General features: G+C 45.6%; 1 protein-coding gene across 1 annotated transcript; it reads left to right on the top strand.

Annotated features, from left to right (window-relative positions):
* The first annotated feature begins 3550 nt into the window (after positions 1 to 3550).
* LOC115326757 (cysteine-rich hydrophobic domain-containing protein 2-like) lies at positions 3551 to 18829 on the top strand. The gene is made up of 7 exons (XM_042289615.1): positions 3551 to 3767; positions 6122 to 6144; positions 7234 to 7265; positions 9265 to 9420; positions 13374 to 13430; positions 17779 to 17838; positions 18779 to 18829. The coding sequence occupies exons 1-7, from the start codon at positions 3649 to 3651 to the stop codon at positions 18827 to 18829; spliced, it is 498 nt and encodes a 165-aa protein (XP_042145549.1). The 5' UTR covers positions 3551 to 3648.
* The last annotated feature ends 960 nt before the right edge of the window (positions 18830 to 19789 follow it).

Below are 19789 nucleotides of genomic sequence, written 5' to 3'. Positions count from 1 at the left end.
AGTTTTCCGAATAGAGTGCTGAGCTGTAAATTGGATTGAAATATGAGCTTCTGCATGTAACTATTTCAAATTTTCAACCAGGGTGTATCTTATACTGCACGCTCCAAGATTTCTCTAAATCTCTATGGCAAGCACTGGCGCAGACAACCGAGACAGGGCGAGAGTAAGAACCACCCAGTCGCTCGATTTGACCTGAGTCCATGGTGAAATTAGTCCTCGCTTCTATTTTAAATAGTAGAAATCATTTTGCAGCAAGCTCGGGTCGGATAGAGCAGTCGGTCGACCCCAAGAGCTGTCTGCGACCTGGCCGTAGGGTAATCATGTTCGTATTTTTCACAGAAACAAAGCTACGCTTCGAAAATAACACAATAGAGCACACAACTAAAATACACTTTTGGTGATAATTTTAGCTAGCTACGTGTTCCAAATTAATTTACAGGCTACGACTCTCATGCCATTCTATACATGTTCGGGAGGTCTTTGGGTCGTCGCGTCACCAGCGTAAGTTTTCCACCTTTGATAACAATAACACCCCGTGACCTCACCCTCTTGTTATCTTTAGCATGCGTTCCAAAAGCTGGACATTCGAATGACCTTAACCTAAAAGCTATGATGAGGGTGCATGCTAGCTCGTGAATATTGAGCAGACTCGCCAACCCGTTAAGGGGCAGGAAGGAAGCAAGGAAATGCCATACACACAAATGAATTCAATTTTATCATAAACCTTTTGGACAGATATTTTTTTAATTTTCTGCAATCTTTCCAGGGTACATTTTGAACATTTGTTTCAAACACGCCCGTCACAAGCATTAGAGCGGTCTTTCTGTTTGTAAAACAATAAAAATGTTTGAACAAGAGAATCAACATTGAACTATTATAAGTTTGGTATCTTCGTGTATCCCTGACCAGCCTCTGTGTGATGTGGTGATCCGTCACATTTCGTCACATTAGGCCAACATCGCTGCATAACATTGCCCGTATGTCAGAATGGAAATGTTACCAAGAGGTTATTTCTAAACGTTGCTCCAATGTTGCTTCTCTAACATTCCTGGAACGTTTGCCTATGTGATGCAACGTTACATGACGTTCAGTGACAGTCAAACAATGTTACAGGAGAACGTTTCTGTTACGTTAGTTTTCAAACATTGCTATAACATACCCAAATGTGCCCCAACGTTACATTACATTTGTGACATTCCAGTCACGTTATGGCAACATATGGTGCTACTAAGGTCCGTCGGTGACATCAGCGCAGTAAAACCTACCGGCGCACCCCAACTCGTTGCCGCTAACACTCCCATTCTCCTACTGCCGAGAGAACTTCCGGTTCCGGAAACGGCCTACGTCACGGCTTCTTTTGCGGTCAGTTAAAGAGAATGAAAAAGTCGATATTTCAATAATTTTTTGTGTAGAAGTTAATAAACCGAGACGAAAACGGATGCCTGTTCGGCATTCAGTGAACATTGACGGTTTAATGTAAAAGTTATCTGGAAAAAGTAAAAAGGTCATTTCATGGTCCCTTTAAAGGGACCATGAAATGATTTTAAAATCGAGTTTCATCCACCGCACGTCGTAAAAGGTGTGAAAAGAAGCACGAAAATAGGGAGCCAAAAAAAAATTATTTGCTATAGAACTTTTAAAAGAAAACTGGACTCTTTTGCGCCTGCCTTCCTTCGCGTGTTCACTACGATGCATCCGCGGAAATGGAGCACGTCAGCCAAATCCAGGTCGCCTATTGGGTAAGAGCCTACCTCACCAGCACCGCGATCGTAAACTATAAATAGCCGGCGAATGTTTCCTAAAAGTTTTGTTAAATAATATTCAGATCCACATTTTGTAGCATAATTAGAGATGTGTGGCGAAAATTGCCAAATTTGATAATGCTGAGAGCCAAGCGCCATCTATCGTGTGGTAAACGAAGCAACTACTGCGCGTGCGCAGTAGGGCAGGGCCGACAGTTGCTTGGGTGGCGGCGATCGTCGAGCGTTTATTTTCTTTTGTTTTCCTTCCTCTCAAAACTCTGACTGACTGAACGTTTATTTTTCTACTGTTCTTCCCGCGCGTGCCGACTTCAAGCAGCAAGAAAGCAGTACTTAAAACAGACCACGACGAACAAGAACGCTGGATCCACCGACTCCGACGAAGCGAGCTGCTCAGAATATAGGCCTAGCTGGCATTCCGACTCGGCGCTGCGTTGCTTCGTCGCAAGACCGTCTGCCTACGACCGGCTGGTGTGCTAAATGGAATATGCCCGCGCGACCCTTGTGGACCCTTCCCGTATTATAGTTTGATCGCTGACCTCAATTCTAGATTAAGAGGTGAGGTCAATCTCTTCCCCTTGTTTTCCGAGGCAGCGTTGACGAACACTCGTCGATTCTATCTTCTTGTTTTGTGTGATATAGAGCTGAAATAAACGCCGTATGGATTACCTTCGTAACACGGTATGTACACTTTGTTATTGGTATGCCATTTTTTATTCTGACAGACTCCACGTCACTGTCGAGCTATAACAGTTCGTGGGAGGTATACGTACAAACCCGGTCCAACCTTTCTTTGCCGAGTGTCGCGTCAGTATCGAGTTGCAATCGTAAAAGAACGGTCCCGAAGCGCTTACAAACAGCGCGAATACAGCACTTCCATCAAGCGCGCGCGTCCGCTCCGAGTGTAAACAGGTATTTACGTGGCTCTTGCTGACACTCGTAGTTCAAACGTATCTTTTTTAACGTCGGCTCGCTCCTGCATCTCCGAGGCCACGAAAAACGCCATCTACGTCGCTTTGCAAACGACTGACACGGGCCGGCCCTTCTGCCAACAATGACAGGGTGGTTGACTTCTGGAGTCTTCATCGGAAGACTCGCTGCACTTCCCAACAGGCATACCGGCGTATGGGACTAGTCCCATGCTGTCGCTGTAGCGCAACATATCTCATTGAATTTCGCTCAGCTGCGATGAGAGGCGCCGATTCAGGAAATACGTCGGTGACATCAGCGCAGTAGTAAAACCTACCGGCGCACCCCAACTCGTTGCCGTTAACACTCCCATTCTCCTACTGCCGAGAGAACTTCCGGTTCCGGAAACGGCCTACATCACGGCTTGTTTTGGGGTCAGTTGGAGAGAATGAAAAAGTCGATATTTCAATAATTTTTTGTGTAGAAGTTAATAAACCGAGACGAAGACGGATGCCTGTTCGGCATTAAGTGAGCATTGACGGTTTAATTTAAAAGTTATCTGGAAAAAGTAAAAAGGTCATTTCATGGTCCCTTTAAGTAAAAGAACGCACTCAAACAAATCACGTGACAGAAACATTTATATATGTACAAAACAATCTTAGTTTTAATTAGTCGGCTTATCGCGCCATCTGCCAATATTATTATTATATTTAAACATGTTTTTTATTGCCGTCACCTGTGAGAGAAGCAAGAAGCTATCACAGAGGAACAGGGAACAGCGAAACAGAGACTGGCAGAGATCCTCACAACAGCTGAACGAACCCTAAGCGCTTTTGTTATGAGTCGTGCGGTGCCATGACTCGCTTGAAGTCGCATTAGGGCGTACCACGGTTACTTCTCGCGCACAGACGGAAACAGGAGAGCGACGAGTGCGTGCCCGTGACCCTGAAGCCGGATGGCGGCGTCGCCATAGTCAAACATGGCAGATCTCGACGCGATCTACGAAGAGGACGACGAAGACCTGAGGGCCAACGAAGATTCGTTGGTGAGCCTCGCACCCGAACCGATGGTCATACGAGGCGCCGGAAACATGACAGTGTGAGTACCGGTCTATCTCCTCCGGACGAGCTAGCACATACTCCATCCGCCTCAACGTCACACGCTGCAAGAGTTCTTCACCCCCCACCGTGCATGCATGCGCTCGCGCGAGCACTTCTATGGTCCATTTTAGAGCGCAGCTCTTAGGGGCCCGTTTCCGGCTTGAGCGGCGTCGCCGTCGGCGTCGCCGTCGCCGTCGGCGTCGGCGTAACCGCGCGGTGCATCATGGGAAATGTCCCATAATGCACCGCGCGAACCCCCACCAAGGTCACGTGACCTCGTGGGGGGTCACGTGACCCCCCGAAGTCACGTGACTCCCCTGAGGTCACGTGGCCCCCTCCTCGAGGTCACGTGACCCCCGCCGATGTCGCGTGACCTCCCGATGACGTCATCGTCACTGATGACGTCACCGGCATCCACATCGTCATCGTCATCACTGATGACGTCACCGGCATCCTCATCGTCATCGTCATCATCACTGATGACGTCACCGGCATCCACATCGTCATCGTCATCACTGATGACGTCACCGGCATCCGCATCGTCATCGTCATCATCACTGATGACGTCACCGGCATCCACATCGTCATCGTCATCATCACTGATGACGTCACCGGCATCCACATCGTCATCGTCATCATCACTGATGACGTCACCGGCATCCGCATCGTCATCGTCATCATCACTGATGACGTCACCGGCATCCACATCGTCATCGTCATCATCACTGATGACGTCACCGGCATCCACATCGTCATCGTCATCATCACTGATGACGTCACCGGCATCCACATCGTCATCGTCATCATCACTGATGACGTCACCGACATCCGCATTGTCATCGTCATCATCACTGATGACGTCATCAGTGACGTCACTGATGTCGTCACCGGCATCCGCATCGTCATCGTCATCATCACTGATGACGTCATCAGCGACGTCACTGATGACGTCACCGACATTCGCATCGTCATCGTCATCATCACTGGTGAAGTCATCAGTGACGTCACTAATGACGTCATCGGTACCCGCATCGTCATCGTCACTGATGACGTCATCAGTGACGTCAGTGATGACATCATCGGCATTGGGGGTCACGTGACCCCCAAGGTAACGTGAGCCCCCCCTGGTTAGTTTAACCCCCCCCCCCCCCAGTGCCCTTCCCTCCTCCTCCTCAAGAGCTGCGCTCTAATTCGGCGTTACAGGGAGTTGTAAGCGGCTTTCATTTTTTAAACCATGCTTCGGTGCTTGCTTACGAAAGAAGGAAAAGACCTCCGCGGTATGACCGACAGCGTCTCTGAACGTCAGGTCGCTTTGAAAATAAATAGCAACACAAACAACGTTGGGTTTTTATCCCCTCCAAACGCACAGAGGCAAGTGGCGAGAGCTGCCAGCGACGCGCTTTTTGTTTGTTTGTGCATTTTTCGTGGTAGTTACGGCAAACAAAGGGAACGATATCGCCCAGTGTGTTTGGTTGGCGTGCCGCAACTTTTTCCAGATAGTAACGGCGTGCGTGTGTGGGGAAATGGAGGGGAGGTCTTTTTCCAGCATCGATTCAGCCTCACCCACGCGTTTCTTGTGGTGTCGCGCCCTCCCTCTTCACGTCCCGCAGACGTCACGACCATTAAACAGCTCGTCGATCCGGAATTTTGTTTTCATTATCGATCGGCTGATCTACGAAGTCCGATCCTGAAAGGTAAACCCGGCTTTTTAGCTCTCATAAGTAAAGTACGCTTCGCAGAAGGCGGCTGAAACTCCGTGAGATTCTGACGCTTGCGGTAAAGATAAAATGCGAAAGTTTGAGCGCATAATGTTGCCATACTACAGAAAAAAAAATTCTATGGGTCGACGTTTACCTGAGCCAAACTTTCACCAAATTAAAATTTCAGACTGTCAGTGCTTGCAGCAATATGTCAGTGAAGAAACTTGTCAGCATGAAAGAAGACAGTATTGTCTTTCTAAGTGGCCAGGGGGGCTATGTTTGACAAATGTTTCGTTTCTACTAAAAAGAAACAGAAGTGACTGAATTGGCATCATGGCGTCTGATTGGTTAGAGGCTCAAATCACGAAAGAAAAAACTTCAGTCCTTTGAGCCTCTAACCAATCAGACGCCATGTTGTCAGCTCCGTCACTTCCGTTTCTTTTTAGGAGAAACGAAATATTTGTGGCACATAGCCCCCAGTTTCTTTCACTGAAATAAAGGCTACAGGCGCCCACAATCTCAAATTACTGCTCGGTGAATATTAGGCTCAAGTAGATGTCGGCTCATTGAGAAGTCTTTTTCTTTTTGTGTGTGTCTTTTGATCCAGGTAACTTCATGCGCTCACACTTTCACATTTTATCATCACCGCTAGCATCGGATTCTCACTACGGTTCAGCTTTTTGCGATGCATGGTTTATTTGTAAAAGCCGTCTTTGCTTTTCTCGATTCGACCATGATTGCCCCCTTTACCGTTCACTTCTCCATACTGGCACAAAATCTCCTGCCTGCGAGTGTGCGTGCGATTTGTATTTGTATGACAGTGCTTTCCTCATGTAGCATATTGTATCACCACATATGAACACAGTTGTTGCAGTCTGACAAGATGAGAATGATGGCTTCCTACTTTTGATACCGCTTCGGCGTCTTGAAAGCCTGCAGCGCGCAGCCCCAGCACTGTGCATGCTGGAGCAGGGGCATTTGAAACAGACGCCCCGTCGTTCTTGTCCCCATAGTTTGGACTGTTGCCTTCGTGTGGCTCTGTGATGAGCCAATAAAGATTTTTATTAATACTTCCCTTTTATATGCTATGCATTGGTTCATTACAACTAAGTTCCTTTAGTCGACTGTTCTTGAGTGGTGTGACATGGAGGCACTACTCGGAATTGTAAGGGACATTGTCAAAAATCGAGCCCAGTCAGGGAAAATAAGCCGGAAACGCCATCCAGTGCCCTGAGCAAAGACTTGCGGACTTGGTGGAAGAAAAATGGACAATAAATTCTGCTTAGAGTTATTTCAGGATGTCGGTGTATACGTCGGGGAGGGGGCCGCGGTTAGAATTGCAGGCGGATGGGTCACTGCGAATACACCATGATTCCAGAAATCTTCTGGGGCCCCACCGTTGTTCGCGTGCCAGGGTCACAGCGTTCGCCAGGTCAAAAGTGTGACCAGTCGTCCAACAATGGTCCATCAGTTCAGATTTTGATCTGGAACCCCTCCTGAATCTCAAAGTGGTGTTGTATACAAAGTGAACTGTCAGGACTGTGACAAGTGTTACATCGGAGAAACTGGCCGCAAACGGAGTACCCGCCTCAAAGAGCACAAAAGAGACGTGGAGAAGGCAACACATGCCACAAGATCAAAAACTGAACTGGTGGACCATTGTTGGACGACTGGTCACACTTTTGACCTGGCGAACGCTGTGACCCTGGCACGCGAACAACGGTGGGGCCCCAGAAGATGTCTGGAATCATGGTGTATTCGCAGTGACCCATCCGCCTGCAATTCTAACCGCGGCCGCCTCCCCGACGTATACACCGACATCCTGAAATAACTTGTCATTTAACTTACCATCCAGGACGGACGTAAAAAGAAGTTGAAGCAAGGGCAGACGATGATAATGTCTCCCGTATGCCATGGACGAAGAAGTCGGCAGAACCAGCGCTACGGATGAAGAGAAGGAAGAAGAAGCGTTGAATTTCTGGTAGCTAGTCGGGTGTTCCCAGGCCGCACTGATGATGTCTCCCGTATAGGAGACGAAACGTCTGATAAATGTTGATATTGTTATGCAAGTCGGAGGTATTCGTTTTTAATCATGAATCCCAGCTTTTGGAAAATTTTTGCGCAGAGAGACAACTGTTCTCTCCAGTCCCCAAGATAAACCTCTACGCAGATTATCTCTGGGACTTGAAAGAACAGTTGTCCTTGTTTGAAGAATTGTGTCGTGGACCGTTCGATGTTCTTTTCTTGCTTTGTTTCTTGTGAATGTCGAGCAGAACCGCTGAAATGGTGTGCGCTTACCAGCGTCATTTTAACGGGGGAAGACAACAGAGAAAGGGCACGGAGCATGCTCAAGGAAAATAAAGCAGAAACTTCCAAGAGAGGCTGGAAATCTTTCTATTCGAAACCGCAAAACATAAGTGGGGGATCGCACTGTGCAGGTTTCAACAATCCAGGAGAGTGGCAGAAAAACTATTAGGGCATGCGGGAATCGCACCAGACGCTTTCATCATCAGCAGCATGGTGGCGGCCTAGGAGCGTTATTTCGGAAAGGTTGTGTTTGGTTTGCCCTGGCTGGGCATGCCCGACCCGGAGGAATAACAGATAGTCAGTTCCGGTTGCTGTCCCGACCGGTATCCCCCTCTACAAAAGTCGAGTGTCCTGCTTTCGCCTGTAATAAAATCTAGGCCCACTATCACGGGTGCCGCGAGTCCTGGCAGATAAAGAAATCGCTGACGCCGCTTCTTTCCATTAAACAGAGTCCGCAGCCTCACGGCTCCTGCACCTGTTTTCGCTGTGCCAGAAGCTAGCTGCAAACGGGTCTTTGCATTCCTGGAGGCTCGTCTCCTATGCTTTGCCTAGGAATCACCTCTAAGCGATATGGCGGCCCCAGAATCCTAAAGCATGGCAATGGGAACATGAAGCAGTGAAATCGTCGCGCGCGGTTCCATTATGTTGGCCTCCGGCTAGATTCGACGTACCAATAGAATTTGTGCCGTGGCCTCACTGCTCCCATGGACTGTGATGACCGTCAGCGAGTCGCTGGCTGGAATGAAGCACCACCAGTGCTCGTTGGTTTTCTGTTAGTATTCTCCCTCGTCCCGTCCACGTCCAATTAAATGTAGTTTCTTGTTGTTGAAACCGTTTTGCTCCGTGTTCTTTCTCCGGGTAGGGCATGCAGCAAGGCAAACCGATCACTAGGTGTACACTCTATTGCTGGCTAAGTAAAGCGAGAAAAGCTCTGCCTGCAAAGCCCTACGTTCTTTCGGTTTTAACAGATCAAACACTGGAGAGGAGGCAGGTGAACTCTCTTCCTCTTTGGCATTCACTCTGCTAAAGTAGAATGATTGCAGGGCTTTTTGGGCGAAGCTTGTCTTGCTTTTCTTAACCTGCAACAGAGTATATACTCAAGGACACCTTGCTGTGGCTATGCGGTCAAAGTTTTCGGCCCATGGGCGCTCGAACATCAGAGCCGTGCACGAGCGCTCTTCACTTCTGAAATGACACAGGAAGTAGTTCACGTGTATAGAGGTTTGCATTCGTGAAGTCTGTAACGAGTTTTAGGAATGTGCATTAAAAGATGTTGGGCAGAATACGAGGCAAGCAAGTGGCTCTAACTGAGCAGGCGAAACAAATGGGCACTATGAGCAGATGCCGTTGCCGGACCCATACTTTTCATCCACCATAGTCGATGGGAAATGGCGCCACCCTCGTTTACACGTAGGGCCGAAAGTTGTTTCTCGTGCGAGGTGGCGTGCTGTGGTAGCTGTAATTTAACCAGCTGCAAAATTACCGCAGGTGGCTCCAGAAGAATTCAAAGCTACCATGGTGCGCATCAACAGCGTCCTGCGCAGGACTCTACCCGTGAACGTCAAGTGGCTTTTCTGCGGCTGCCTGTGTTGTTGCTGTACCCTCGGATGCTCGCTCTGGCCCGTCGTCTGCTTGAGCAAACGGGTGAGTCGTTCGTCTCCTCGAACACTGAGCTCCCTCCCCAACGTTTATCTTTTCCCCAAGTTCTCTTTGGGAGCATCTAGCCCAAGCGCTAGGAGGAAGTACAGTGGAATCTCTATAATTTGAACCCAAAGGGGACCAAAACGTTCTTTGAATAATGCAAAGTTTGAACTACTGGGAGTTTCCTCCCTTATAACTCATGGGACGGGACCTGCATGTTAGATTGAATTATCCACGAGTTTGAATATAGAGGCTTTAAATTAACGAGATTCCACTGTAGTAATGAACCCTTTTCAAGTAACAAGCACAGTCTAGAAGGTTGCCTGTGAACTTCAAACGAAGTGCAGCCCAACATAGCATCCGCCCGTCAAAACGTGCTGGCATTGTATCGGTTTTTATTGATATTTATGCTGCATGCTACCATTTCTTAAAAGAGAATCGCCGAAAAAGGCTAAATAAGCGCAAAGACGGGTTCTAATCACGTTGGTCGTGCGAGACGTTGCCCTTCGAAAAGAACGACAGCGGGAAGCAAGGCGAGGGGAGAGGGTGTATGTACAGGGTGGGGCAGTAAGGACCGACACATTTGGCACGCCTTGCAAAATTCGAATTCCAAACATGCATGCGTGAAATTGGGCACGAAAGCATAGTTTAGCAAGAAGTTTTATGTCTTGTTTTCAGAGCCCAACTTGGAGGATGTAAAATGTAAGAAATAAAGCGAAACCAGTGGCCGTGTATTTTTTTTTTCCTATAAAAGCCTGTTTGTCGTCTCCACACTGGTTTACGAGTTCGCTCCCGCATGGCTCGCTGTACGCAAAAACACTAAGAGCCAATAGTAGAGGCTGGCGATGTGCGAGATAATCGCGTTAATTAATACTTTTAACAATATATGATGAATAATGACCACCTGTGGGAAAGCTCACAAACCAGTGTGCAGACAACAAACATCTTGTATAGGCCATAGGAAATGCACAGCCGTCGTTTGTGCTTTAATTTTAATATATTACCATCTCTGACTTAAGCTTTGAAAAAAGAGACATACATCTTGAGAGACTATGTTCGCGTCCCAATCGCGGGTATGCAAGAATTTGAAATTTTGCAATGCATGCCAATGTGTTGATCCCTATGGCTGCACCCTGTAGGAGCATAGGCATACTGGAAAGATTTGTTCGGTGCAGTCTCACAGGAGCCCAAAAAATAAAAATAAATTTAGCCTGAACCTTTTTCATCGGGCAACAGGTTGTGCCACCTACAGAGTGCAGATTTCTCTATTTTTGGTGCCACTTATCCAAAATGGGAAGCAATGGTCCTTGAAGATAGCGATGCTTCTATCGCTTCTCGTAACGAATGTTCTCAACAGGTCTGAGAAACAAGGCTCTAGTGCAGGCTGCAGTTCTTTGTTTTTCATCTCCTTTTCCTTTGTACAGTCAATTTGGCACAACGTAGGAACACTAAGACAGCACAGACGTGTCACCATCTTTGAGTCTCGCAACACAGCCCTCAAAGTTCTGCACGACTTCACCAGGAAAAATAAGGTCTATTGTGCTTCGATCCCCGCCATGTCGAATCTCGGGAGATACAGTGAAATACAACCCGAACAAATTTCAAGGCACCTCAAAGAAAAGTTTACATAGGTGAAAGTTCACCCCATTAAATGCTTTATGCACAGCGTGGCTTTGCTGGGGAATTTGAGTTTTTTCATCTGAGTGGTTTTTTTCAATTCAAGTTTCTTCAAGTGATATTTCACTGTACCCTTTGTTTCTCCGTGAGTGCAAGTCACGTAGAAGCTGCTATAGACTGGAGGTCAGATTTATGAAACAATCTTACGAACGCTGGTTCCAAAGATATCTGAAAAAAGCTACAACGGCAGCGATTTCGCCATCCAAGCAGCTGCCAAGGGCTAGTTCGGCACACTAGGCCTAGCAAGGCACTCCTACGCTGTGTTGCTCCGACTGTCCCTGGCCAAGACCGTCTGCTGAATAGAATGTGCCCGCGCGACCCTTGACGACCTTTTCCGTATAAATAGTTTAACTTCTGACCTCGATTTTTAGCTCAGAAGTCAGTCTCTTCCGCTTGTCATTGCCTTGTTTTCAGAGGCAGCAGCGGCAAATGCTCTTGCTGAAAAAGGAAACTTTCGTTGATTCTACATAATGTAGAGAGATGGCCCGCAAAAATCACTTTCTCAGTGCATCGCCTCATGTTAACCACTTGTGCAAACCTGATCACTACACCTGACAAACCTCTTCACTTTTCTTTTCTTCTTTTTCAAAAATATGTTGTCTGGTGGAATGCCCTTCCCGATTCCTTTGTCACCAAAACAAACCCCAAATATTTTTGGACTCATATTTCTTTTATTTAGCAATGTTGTAATTTATGTTCTATCATTTCTTTTTTTAAAATAGTGGTAGCTGTGTGATTTGCTTTAGATATTTATTCTTATTTTTTTGCTTTGATTCTTTTGATTCTTTTTAGTCAGTTTTTCCTCGTAATGTGTGTGCCTTTTGTCTTATGTAATCCACTTGAAGAAACCTTTAAAGGGCCACAGAAAAAAAAAAAGTTTTTTTTGAACAGTTTGGTTGGGACACGCGTCTCACAAAATTAATTTTACGTGAAAAAAAATACATTTTTGGAGCAGTATTGACGGCTCGAGATTTATTTAAAAATCTGCGCGGAAAGCCCATGACGTCACGGAATGGTCATACACTCTCGCCACCTTAACGTGATGGCCAAGCCGATCCACCTCTCTATGCACCCGAAATGCCGAGAGAAAACAAGTAGAAAGGAGGTGACACCGTCAATATTGCTCTAAAAACGTATCTTGGTTTTGCGTAAAGCTAGTTTTTTGACACGCGTGTTTCAACCAGACTGTTTAAAAACATTTATTTTATTTTCAGTGGATCTTTAAGGTATTTCAGTAAATAAATAAATAAATAAAAGATTGGTCCCGAAGCGCTGACCGAGATGCAGTCCAACAGCGCTGTTCCAGCGACTCGATCAAACACGCGCATGTCCCTTCCCAGTGTATTAAATAGGTATTTACATGGCTCTTGCCGACACTTTTGTAGTTCACATGTGTGTTGTTGGACGACTGCTCGCTCCTACAGCCCCGAGGCTGCGAAAAAACGCTGCAGCAATTTTTTTCCCTGTGCGCCGCTTTTGCAGACGTCCAGTGCAAGCCGTCTTCTTTTAGCAATGATGGTAGTTGTGTTGACTTCGTAGTGATTGAGTTTACAGTGTCGACCGAGGCGGTTTTCCGGCATTCTCTCTCGACATTAGGGCCCATGTAAATCATAGCGTCGTCATTTCACTGCGCGGAAACAATCTCCAGACAAGCATTGGCGGAAAGTCCACCTGCGCTTGTTGTAATTCAGAATCCACGTGCTCCGAAGCGGGTTGAGCCCCGATAGGTTGTTTGTGTTGCCGAAAGGACTATCGCCATAGCAACAGCCACGCTCTCGCTGGCATCGGGAGCCTGCAGGGCACCAAAAGTCTACAACTTGAGTTCGTAAGTATTAGCTTTCGCACTTCTTGCGATGTGTGCAACTTGCGAACATAGCTAAGTTGCGTAGCCTGAGAATGTCTTCGTGAATCTGGCCTCTGTAGCTTTAAAGTTTCGACTAGTGCCCGTGGCAAGAAAAATCAAGTATCCTTCGGTCGTGTTTTCCACATTGTTTAAAACAAATCTGAAAGAACTACATGCTTATCATTTTGGAAAAACTCTGAAGCCCCGTGCTGTACATTTTTTTGTTGTTTTTGTTAGCACACTAGAACAGGTGCTGACAGACGCTTGGTGTATGACCACAACTTGTACACAATTAGATGCTGCAACGCCGCATTTATGATTGCATCTTGCAAACACTAAAGCGCCAATGTACACTTTTGACCGTGTATAGACGGCTACAGACCTTCGAAGACTGTGTCGGAACGGGATAGAAAACTGGAATCTATCTTATTTGTAGATGCGGCATTCGATAGAGAAAGTCCTGGACTGGGAGAATAGTCACCTTTACCACAATGTAGGTGTGCCTTCAACGCCATGCGGTCCTGTTTTTTTGCCCATTGCATTTCTTCAGACAACCGTTAGAGGGCTGTCTCATTCTAAAATTGGGCTGAAGTCAAACACGAAATTACACCATTCTACTTCATTTCAACTTTAAAAAACGTTGCACCTAGTACCCTATCTGGTGAGAACAGGCATGTCTCAAAATGTGTCTGTCGCAAAAAACATTTTTTTTTACTAATATTTATGCTACAATACAAACTTTTTGGTTTGCGGACGAAACCGAAACTGTACCCCTGTCGGATGATGATGATAGCGTTTGTACCCAACTAGTGTCTGCTCCGAGCTTGCTGGACTTCCGAGTTGCCTCAGAGCGAACACTATAGCCCATTTCAACTCAAGAAGGTGGGGCGAGGGAAAGGAAGGCTGGGGAGGAGCAAGCAGACGGTATGCTGGAGAGGAGAGGGGGAAACTTCCTCCTTTTTTTTTTGCGTTTCGTCTGCCTCCTCCTCCCCAGCCCTCGTTTCCCTCGCTCTACTTTTTTTTATTATAATAATAGTTTATTTACCATATACATGTATACTATATGGTGAAAGCTGGGGAAGAAAGCTTACAAAGAGCTTGACTGGTCCCCAGACCCCTCAGAGGAACACAGCGGTGTGAAAAATTGTACAAAGCAAAGAAGTCCACCAATTCAAAACAGGATTAAGAAAACAAAGGGAAGAAAATCAAAACACTGGGCCGAAAATGCCAACTAGGTATCAGCCACACACAACAATGAAGAAAATGGACATGCCAAATACAAAAAGTTAACACGACATTATTTCAAAGAAAATATTCACGGATCTCACGTGGGGTTAAAAATACTATATCAACATTGGAATGCGAGAAAGTGTTGAGCAACGGAGGCAGGGCTCTTCTAATCGTCTGAAGGCCGTAGTCAGAACGCGATGTGTCTATCTAATATCCAATGGTCAGGGTGACGAAGGGTATGCGTTTGCGGTTTTTTTCTGACGGAAGCCAAGTCAAATAAAAATCTTTTACTCTTGGTATATTCTTGTTTATATTTCATGGCAAGTCTATATTTGGAATTTTTATGTATTTTCATTATCCCCAGATTAGCAAAAGCTTTCTTGAGTTGGAATGGACAATAAATAGTTTGATACAAACCTGGCCTAGAGTACGGTTTCGGTTTTGCCCGGAAATCGAAAAATTTGTTCAGCATCATCAATACAACAGGGTGATTCAAGGAGACCCCAGGCTCTTTAAATCAGCCAGAAAATTCGGTTTCTTAACCTATCACGCTACGACTTTGTGCAGCGTTGCCCACAGATGGTGCATTTTTTTGGTAAAATTTGCAAAGAGCGAACTTACCTGAGAAAAAAGTAAAGAAAGAAAAAGGCTTAGCTCCTATGGAAATGCAGCGAAGCCACCGGTCTTCAAACAACATGGCGCCGTTTCGCACGGGAAACAAGAGATGGCGCAAGCGGTCGCGACGCCAACTACCGCCAACAAACGAGCATACGACGCTGAGAGCCGGCGACTTTCAATCAATCAATGAGTTTATTTTTTCTTTCAAGGGGTACACACTCCTCGAAATGGTACCTTGGTGCAAAAGGCGATCGTGTCGCCTGACTGGGCACCACGACGAGAAACTGCAGTTCTTTGTTGTTACCGCGCCTGTTTTTGTTTCTGCGACTGTCGCTGACAGCGGAACGCGCGCCACTTTTGAGTCGAAAAGATTGTCTGCTAAAGACGCCGGCTCTCGGCGCCGTATGCTCGTCCGTTGCGCCATCTCTTGTATCCCGTGCGAAACGGCGCCGTGTTGTTTGAAGACCGGTGGCTTCGCTGCATTTCCATCGGAGCTAAGCCTTTTTCTTTCTTTACTTTTTTTTCAGGTAAATTCGGTCTTTGCAAATTTTACAAAAAAAAAATGCATCATCTGTGGGCAACGCTGCACAAAGTCGCAGCGTGATAGGTTAAGAAACCGAATTTTATGGCTGATTTAAAGAGCCTGGCGTCTCCTTAAATCACCCTGCACAAAACAAAAACAAAAACATTTTTTTATATGCATTTATTTTGAAACATGTATTTATTTTGAGGCGTCCTGTCCTTCCAAAAAATATAGAAGTTTTTTTCATAGGTTTAGTGTTTTTTTAAGAGACAGTACTACTCAGGAAAGCAAACTTTTTAACCGTTAGCCTTTTTCGTATAAAATTTGCAGGGCATATTGATAGTTGGTAAAGAGGATGACATGAAAAATTTTAAAAGTATAAGTATATCCTTTAAAAAGTTACATATATGCACATCAAATGAACATGCACCCCCCTCCCCCCCCCCCAGAAAAACTCTTTTAGAAAAGGTAATGATAATGGCCAGTTCTTTTGAACAAGCATGCAGTATAACATCTCTGTAACACGGCTACGTAAAAAATGACAGACCACCATTTCTATTAAAAAGTAGAAATGTGAAAATTAAAAAATTATTTGCCAGCATTAGGTTTAAGTTACTGCAGCTTTTTTATAACAAAGGACCATGAGAATGCAGAAAGTAATCTCATAGCCAGGTATGTTCCTTACAAAAGTTTCAGTACAGAAACTTCAAAAATTCGATCCACACATCATTTCATTATCAAATGGTAGCTTTCCTGAAACAAGATTTGATGCTGAAAAGTGAAATTGAGATAATTGTGTTTGAAAGTTCAGAAACCCACACTTCAGGTGGCAGCTGCATGTCGGAAGTAATTTATTGCAGAAAAAAATACTTCAGTTACGGGAGTGAAACTTTCTGGCAGCATCCAATTGAAAGCGGCTACAAGGTAGTTGGGACCAATCGAGCAGCTTCAAAACCACAAGATGAACCAGTCTGTTTGCAATTTGTCGAGCGATGATAGAACGCATGCATAAACAAGATAAGCACCATGATGGTGCGCGTCTGACACTGCCTGCTAGATCTCATCAGCCCAAAGTGTCGGATGTGTCTGCAGTTGAGGTGAAACAATGAATTGCTTGATCATGCCGACAAGGACTGGGGGGGGGGGGGGGGGGGCACAAAATGCTACGAGCTGTGACGAAACGACGCCGTCATGATATCACCATGTCATGGCGTCAGGTGACGTAACAGTCCTTTGTGACTCTTTTTCATGACTGCTCTTTACTACGGTTTTCTCCTAAGAGTTCGGCTGCAAAAATGGGCTCTGTAATTAAACGAACATCAAATTCCTGTTCAGCAAACAAAGGCAATTGGTAGGAGAATCTGTGTAGTACAGTGAAATCCACTCCTAACGATACCAGATATCTCGATGTACTGCTTATAACGGTCAGTTTCTAGAGTTTCAAGACTAGAAACGCCCAGCTTTTAGTCCAGATACAACGATATGTTATGACGAATGAATTTTGGTTTTTTTTTATTATCGTTATAAGTGGATTGCACTGTAGTCAACCCAGTCACACTTTCTTCGTGCTGGCTTTACTCGATAATGGGTAGACTTTTAACAGAAAAGCTCGCGCATCTTCGACGTGCCTGCTTTGCACATCAAGCACATACAGTTAGTCACTCTAATTTAGAGGGAGGGCAGCAAATGTGATCTATGCCAAGGTTCTGACCATGTGAACATCACGTTCAACATTCTGGCGGTTTCGCTTCTTTTTCTAAATCAGATCTTTGCCTCGTTGGGTTTGTACAAACAATTAGCCTCCAAGTTCTTGTTGAGAAAGTAAGTGTGCAGGTTTCGTTCATGAAAATGCCGACCTATAACTAGAGACACCACAGTGTGAACATTTTTCTGTCATTGTGGTTTCTTCCACCTTTTAATATTCAAAGGGGGGGGGGGTGTCCACTAGACTGCATCTGTTTCGTCATGACAGCAGCAACATCATCTGCTCACTGCTCCGATTTTCAGAAACGCAGAGAAATTTGTGCAAACGCTTGCTTCTTTGAAGCAAGTAAGTGCCGCAGACGGTCTTGCATCCACACTATACACCTTCGACAAGTGCACAACCTGATAGCAGGTTGTAGAGTCGTAATATCATATGATGATATGATGTATTCTCAGTATGTAATGTCATCATCATATCAAGGCGATTCATGCTACAGTACAATCTCTTCATACTGAAATCCGAGGCATCGCACTAGCCTCTTCCTCTTGATGGGAATTCCACGCAACGAATGACTAGAATACCACTTTGAAGAAACGGTGAAGTTTCAGTTGCATATCTATAAAGAACCGCCCGTGAAAGTTCCACCAAAAGAGCTTCTGCCATATTTATTTAGGCTAGGCGTAAACCCTCCCATGGGGGCACAGGACTGTTGCTCCAACTCTTGCAGATTATTCAACGGTTAACGAGCGTGTTGCTTTGTTTCAGGTCGGTCTACATTGGAAGCTTGGAAAGAAGTGGTGCGATTCCAACAGCATGATGGAATACGCAAGTACCCTCCGATCGAAAATAGACTCAAGTTATTGAAACTACTCTGCGTCAGCTTGTTCGTGCTACGGCTGCGAGGCTAGCACAACTTCTGCAGTGCTCAAAGAAAAATCTTATAAATGAGAAAATGAAGACGTCGAGACACTTCTTCCGTTCTCTCAGACTTTTGTTGCACAGGCTGGCAGCAAAGTTGACGAGATCACTGAATGTCGCTATTGCCCGGTGCCAAATGTGGCGATGGTCAAGGAAACGGCAGCCGTTGTTGCCGTTTTCTAGACCAAATGTTTCCTTAATTAACTTGCATCTACTTCCAAGAGTGGCTTTTGATCCGACACAAAGCAAGCAATGTTAAAATAGTCAGAGTGCAGGCGTGCTGGTGTAAGTTGAACATGGTTCTAAACCTGAGACTGGGGCAGAAAAGAGAACACAGCAGAAGGTGGTAAAAGAGAAGGAAACGTCTCAATTTGAGACGTTGGCTCCTCTTTTACTACCTTATGTTGTGTTCTCTTTTCTGCCCCAGTCTCAGGTTTAGAACCATGTTCAAGCAATGTTAGTTTGAATCAAATCATCATTTTATACTTCTCGTCTAACGGCAATTACATCAATCTTATTATTACGAATGAAATGGTGTGAAGCTTACACATTCTTACTTTGTTAGCCATTACACATTCTTACTGTGTTAGCTATTGGTCAGTGTCGGCTATTGGCTTTCTTAATAAGCCAAACTGTAGCCGACAGCCATTGCTGACATTTTCGTGATAAAATGTTTCTGCAATCAATGTACACAACTTACGAAGAGTGGCTTGTCTTGCAACGCAAAATTAACAATGTAATTTTGCTGATGCTCACAGTTTGACTTGTTGTCTAACCATTTTTTTTACAAACAAAATAGTTAAGTTTGCAAATTATGAGGGTCCCTTACCCCTGGTTCTGAAACCAGATGCTGCTCGTCGAATTCATCCCCAAGTTGGCCATCCATCGGCCCTACTAAAGGCCGACGAGCCAGTCCCCCTTTCTCAAGTGTTGCCGCGGTGCTCGGGCCAATGAGGCGGCAAGAGGGCTCTCGAGGACGACAAGAGCGCAGCGAATCTCTGTCACGGCGGAACGAAGACAGCCCCACCCTGAGCATTTGCTGAGTCTTTTTGGAGACCATCTTACAGACAAGAAAACGGCGCAAGGCAAGAGTTCTTAGCCGACACCACAAAACTACTGTACCAAGTGCAAACGAAAGAGATCTGACGTGTCGTTTAAAAGAAACGTGCGAGCAGAGATGGGTCGCAAAAAAAAAAAAACAGAAACAGCAGAGAATTGCACAGGTGCCTTTAATTTACCGTGTTTAAACGTACGTAGGACGCGCTTAGACTTAACAAACTGGAGTTTGCTGGAAGAAGAGTCCCAGACCTGTTGCTTGTTCGATGCTATTAATCCTTTTCAGATGTCAGCAGTTGCAAGCTGTCTGAGCGTAAACTTGGAAGCACTAGGAATAAAGTTTTTATTGGGCGCTCCGATCTAAAATACGCAAATGTTGTTGACAAGGGTGCTCGTAAAATGAGCGTCATCAACTCCGTAACGACTGCACCTGGCATTTGAGACTGCTTCCTCGTCGTCTGCCGCCAAAGTTTAGAACTTTATGGCGTGCCATTGATCATGATCGTCGGATTGGATTGTGTTGGCTAAGCCCTTTTAACCGGGCAATCAGTTTCAGAAACGTTTGGAAAGGGTCCACACATCAAAACTTGACATTCTGTGCCTCGGAGCTTTGCAAATCGGCGACAATTTTCGCTTTTCACAAATACGAGCCAACTGTCAGAGAAGGATGCCACGAAGAGTGTGTTTGGAAACCTCCAGTATTGTACATTTTCCTTGTTCTTACGACGCATCAAAAGTCCCTAGCCAGAAAATTGTTTCTTCCCCTTCATTTTGTTTTTTTCTTGCAGAGAGGAAGGCAATG

Source organism: Ixodes scapularis, unplaced genomic scaffold (assembly GCF_016920785.2).
Source record: "Ixodes scapularis isolate PalLabHiFi unplaced genomic scaffold, ASM1692078v2 PGA_scaffold13__105_contigs__length_92229423, whole genome shotgun sequence".
Taxonomy (NCBI): Eukaryota; Metazoa; Arthropoda; class Arachnida; order Ixodida; family Ixodidae; genus Ixodes; species Ixodes scapularis.
This window is presented reverse-complemented; position numbering and strand designations above follow the sequence as displayed.